This window comes from Symsagittifera roscoffensis, chromosome 4, assembly GCF_963678635.1.
Source record: "Symsagittifera roscoffensis chromosome 4, txSymRosc1.1, whole genome shotgun sequence".
Lineage (NCBI taxonomy): Eukaryota > Metazoa > Xenacoelomorpha > Acoela > Convolutidae > Symsagittifera > Symsagittifera roscoffensis.
Genome location: NC_087065.1, coordinates 28,146,652 through 28,151,441, shown reverse-complemented (window position 1 = coordinate 28,151,441; position 4,790 = coordinate 28,146,652). Strand labels below are relative to the sequence as shown.

At 36.8% G+C, this 4,790-nt stretch overlaps 1 protein-coding gene across 1 annotated transcript in view; it reads left to right on the top strand.

Annotated features, from left to right (window-relative positions):
• The first annotated feature begins 823 nt into the window (after positions 1-823).
• LOC134844826 (serine protease 55-like) overlaps positions 824-4,790 on the top strand; it is a 4,569-nt gene continuing 602 nt past the window's right edge. The window contains exons 1-5 of the mRNA XM_063861641.1: positions 824-917; positions 1,918-2,090; positions 2,568-2,729; positions 2,988-3,165; positions 4,634-4,783. Coding sequence (XP_063717711.1) covers positions 824-917; positions 1,918-2,090; positions 2,568-2,729; positions 2,988-3,165; positions 4,634-4,783 — 757 coding nt within the window. The remainder of the gene's footprint in view (positions 918-1,917; positions 2,091-2,567; positions 2,730-2,987; positions 3,166-4,633; positions 4,784-4,790) is intronic.

Sequence of the window (4,790 nt, the reverse complement as noted above, 5' to 3'; positions counted from 1 at the left end):
AAAATTGAACACATAAAAAGAAGTTGGAGACCAATCGAACTATTTTTTTTAGCTCATTTATCCCCTTTTTATAGAAAAAAAATAAAGAAAAATAGTTTCGACACTTATTTAAGGAACATGAATTGAACGAACATTTGTCTGGTAACATAGGTCTTAGAAAAAATTGAATCGAATTTTTGTCACGTGCTCTTGACATGCTGAAACTTCTAGCAGGAAACCAATTTTTTGGGCCTTATGTTTAATTGCCAAAAAGTCAGCTTTAATCGTTATATTGCCACAATTGTTTTACTTAATGGCGTTTTGGTACATGATATAGAGGAAGATATCAGCCAAACATCCAATAAAGATGTGGGCAAACTGTTGCGGAAGTCGAATAAAGTGGTAGGGCCTCCTTGTAACTATCAGGACTGTTTGCAGGTTAGAATGTCCGCCAGCACGAGCACTCAGAGTTTAATCATTATTTCAATTTTGTGATTCGAAAAAGAACAAATATTTTTAATGTCTATGGAATCTACTCAAAAATTCATTAAGAATTGATAAAGTTTCAAAATAAATTTAAAAAATTTAAATCAATTTTTATAAAATTTATGAAATTTTTTCTACAAAGCAGGGGTGGATCTAGGAGCTCTCAAGGGGAGGGGGATGCATTTTCAAGGCGCCCTTTAGAAAGTTTTCAGGGTGGGTTGGCGTAAAATAGTACCAAAGGAGGACCCTTTGGGAAGTGACGGAGTCATATGCCTCCTCCCTAAATATGTTCTGCTACGAAGCGATGTTATTACTGTCTAGTAATATATTAACTAACTGAATAGCTTGCTTAAAGTCAATGACGTGCAACTTCTGCGCCAAGTTAAACCCCCCTTACGAGCTAATAGCACAAAGCATAGACAAATTGGCAACTTTCAAACCCCATAACAGAGGTTGATCACAGGTTATGTATCTACTAAAATCGAGCTCAAGAAGTAAATACTTTTTCAGAAAACTTGGCTCAAAACTGGCTATTCAAAAGTCGAAATTTGTCTGAAGAAAAAACCACACCGAAAACTATATGTCCCATCCTTTCTTCGAAAGTCGCATCAAACTCAATGTTTACATGAAGTTCAACTAAATTCGAAGAGGTAAAAAGTGTTATCAAAGCAATAGTAGAATAAAAAGCAAAATGCAGCAGTGTTTTCTCTCAAACAGCCTCTCACTAAAAAAAAGCAAAAGTTTTTTCTGTTAATTGTTTGGGCCATTGGTCATCAATGGAGCATTCAAAGCCTTACATGTTGGTCATTATTCTTCTGTTTTCAGCTTAAATCCAAGATTCGCGCACGCCATTCACAAAACGAGATAAACTATCCATCATATCTTATTACAAAATATCAACCAAAGATCAGCGCCGGTGATCGAATCGTGAACGGGGAGCCTGCCACTTTGGCCGAACACCCGTGGATAGTCTACATCAGTCTGACAGATATAAATGGGTAGGGAGGGTAGTCGATTCTGGAAGACAAAAGTGGAAAAAACACCTCGATGAGAAAACGTGTTATGTTTCAGAATTGAAGGTGCAACGCGTTGTGGTGGATCCATATTGGATCAAAATTATAGTTAGTACATACAATTTTCAACCTTCTTGAAGGAACCTTCAGTTAACGGGCATGACCCTTCACTACCAACAAAGACACTCTTAAATCTTTAATTTTTTATCAACCCCACATTATAGTAAAGTTGATGTTTTCCTAAATTTTACAAAGTAACGCAAAAAATGATGTATTTGTTTTTCAAAAATAGCTTTTGACGTTTAGCAAAGATTCGGAAAATGGAACTCCAAACAGAGAGACTAGCGAATATTGATTTTTTTTTCAGGAAAAATGGACTAACCATTTTGATTCTGATTCACATTAAGTTTAGTCTTGATACCAGTGATATTTTCTTCAGTTGCAACTGCAAAGCACTGCATAACTGAGACTGGTGCCAGGGGTAGCATAATCTACGGGACAAACGACAACACTAAAACCGACAACATGGTCAACTTCACAATCGATGACGTCATTTTCAACCAGTTCGGATATGTGGATGTCGTGCTGATCCGGACCAGAGAAGCTATGAAAGTATTAATCAATGATTGGTTCCTTCTAGAATTCGTTCATTAAAACAATGATGGGACTGGTGCAAAATTGCACCCAATTTACCGTCAAAAACCGAAGTAAATGAAGTAAAAAGCGAGCGGAATGGACCCCCAAGCATGAGCTTTGTTAAAATAAAAGTAGTTTGCTGATCAAAAAACATTGCCAACAAGTCCAATCTATTGTTTATTGTTTATGATTTAATGGTTTTTATCTGTCAACGTGTTTTGTCGATCTTTTTTCAAATTGACAATAAACTTATTAGTTTACGACATTATTTTGAAACATGTTTATTTACCTCCCGTCTTAACCTATGAAGTTAAGAGACTTTCCTCTAAAGCTAAAAAAGAAACAATTTTGTCAGAAGTTTCCGCACAGAGAACGACTGTTCATTTTGGTCATTTCTAGTTGTTTTCCCTTCATGGGCCCATGTATTTACTCACTTGTATTGCATTGATTAAGCTGGTTGGGAAGGGGCAGTCGGGTCCCCAGCCAATCAAGTTGCCAAGAGGGGTGTCTGAGCAGCCGGTCGAGGGGGACAAAGTGGTGGTGGCTGGGTGGGGGTTCAGTTGTGGGGGAGACAAGAACTGCGATGACCAAGACCTATTGCCAACAACTCTTCAGGTAGATTTTCAAAAAACCTAACGCAATTGCTTTGCTTATCAGTTCTTTAATTAATTTTTAAGCGCGACGTTTTCGACGTGTAATTTAAATTGACGGTTAAAGAAAAAAGCGCTAGACTGGGCCAGTCAAACAGTCCAAATTTTTTTGGTCTGAAAAATAAGATAATTGGCCCCGCAATACTGAATTCTGTCCAATTAGTTGTAAAAAACGACAATTAAACAAAATAAAACAAAAAAATTAGACTTGTTATGTGTTGAGCAAGTGGAGATATTGGTGGTGAAGCCAGTGTGTTTCTACCTGTGGGACACTCTGCTGTTCGGACCCAACCAGGTGGACACTCTCCTCTGTGCCTCCGGACCCCAAATGCACGGCACTTTCCCCCAAGACTCCTGTGCAGGCGACTCAGGGGGACCCCTCGAGTGCACAGACGCCTCAGGTTGTACAAACAGTGCGATATATGTAAATAAGGATAAATGCGGGTTCATTATATATGGATGTTGATGAGTCCAAAGGAAGTATTTTGTGAGACAAAAGAGTGAACTGAGAACAAAGAAATTTATTTCTCCAAATCATTTCAAGGTTAAAAGTTTTAACAAAAATTAGAGCAAGAATATACTAGCACCTTACTTTATGAAAAGAGACTCGGGGAGGACAGAAAACGGAACTAATGTCCACTCTACAGTCCACCCTTAGTCTGTTTAATATGATTCTCCATTGTAGTCTCAACATGTTTCTGGAGATAAAATAATTATGTTTATTGATACTTATTTTGCAAAACGAAAGGACTTAAGAAAACTACCATTTAATAATGGCACTACCAGGCAAATCTGTATTGAGCTCTCAACACCTAGAAGGAGTGAACCCGAGTTGAAGTGAAACTCAACATAATTTGCCTGGTTGAACAAGCTAATAAAAAAGTTTTCTTTAAGTACCAAAATTGAGCATTTTTTTTCGTTTTCACATTTTTTGTTCACTCAGAAGTTTTTCGAGACATAAGCAAAAAGTACGTTCTTATTTCTGGAAATTAATTTCTGGAAACTAAAAAGTACGTTCTCATTTCTTGAAACATGTGGGCTTTAAAAAAGTGATCTTTTGTCAAGCATAAACTACTGATCAGAACATCCATTTCATGCATGTACCTCCTTGAGTTGTTTGATAACTCGTGAGAGGACAATACTTTTTGGCAGCAATATCATTACGAGGCCAAAATGTTTCATTTTATTTGATTGTGCCGACAAAATTTTACTATGGTTAAAGACTTGTCTCTGGAGACCTACACGAACTAAGTTGTTGGCCTATCCAAAGCACAGTTTGGCGTCGTAATGATGGTAAACTTTGGTTGATCTCTTTAGACAAAATCGTTTCTTAAAAAACAGATCCAACGGTCACGTACCGTTTCAAGTTGTTGTTCCATAACTTCTGAGAGGAAAGAGATTATGGCTGGACTTTTCTCAACACAATTTCAAGTACTGAGACAAAAAAAGTTGCATGAGATTGACCATGATGTCTTTTTTAAAAAAAAATGCATCCGTGATTAGGGTTATGTTAAGATAATTAAAAAATAAAACCCAGTGTGATAAAAAAAAACGTTTTTGCTTCTGTTTAAATTTTAGCTCAAAGAGTCGTTCTTTTCTTATTTAACTTCAACGGTTTTTTTTCAAATCACAATTTTATGTAATTTCAAGGCTGATTATGATTTGATGATTTTATTTGGTTTTCTGAATTTTACTCCATGTACTTTTAAAAAACCGGCAATTTCAAGTTTTCAAGAAAACACCTCAAATTTTAACGAAGAGTTATACACAATTTTTCATTATTTAATTTTTGTTGAAATTTTCTCAGCAAAACGTGGTGATGCACAACGAGTTATGTTTTTTGCCACAAGTTGCACATGTTTTTTGTAGGTGATAAATATTTGTGTGGTATTGTTTCGATGGGACCCAACCCGCCTCAGTGTGGCAGATCCCCAGGGGGATACACAATGGTCAACATAGACTGTGTGCGTCTCTTCCTCCAGAGCAGAGGCAACCAGTTTGCAGGAGAAGAGATGTCCAGTCAGAC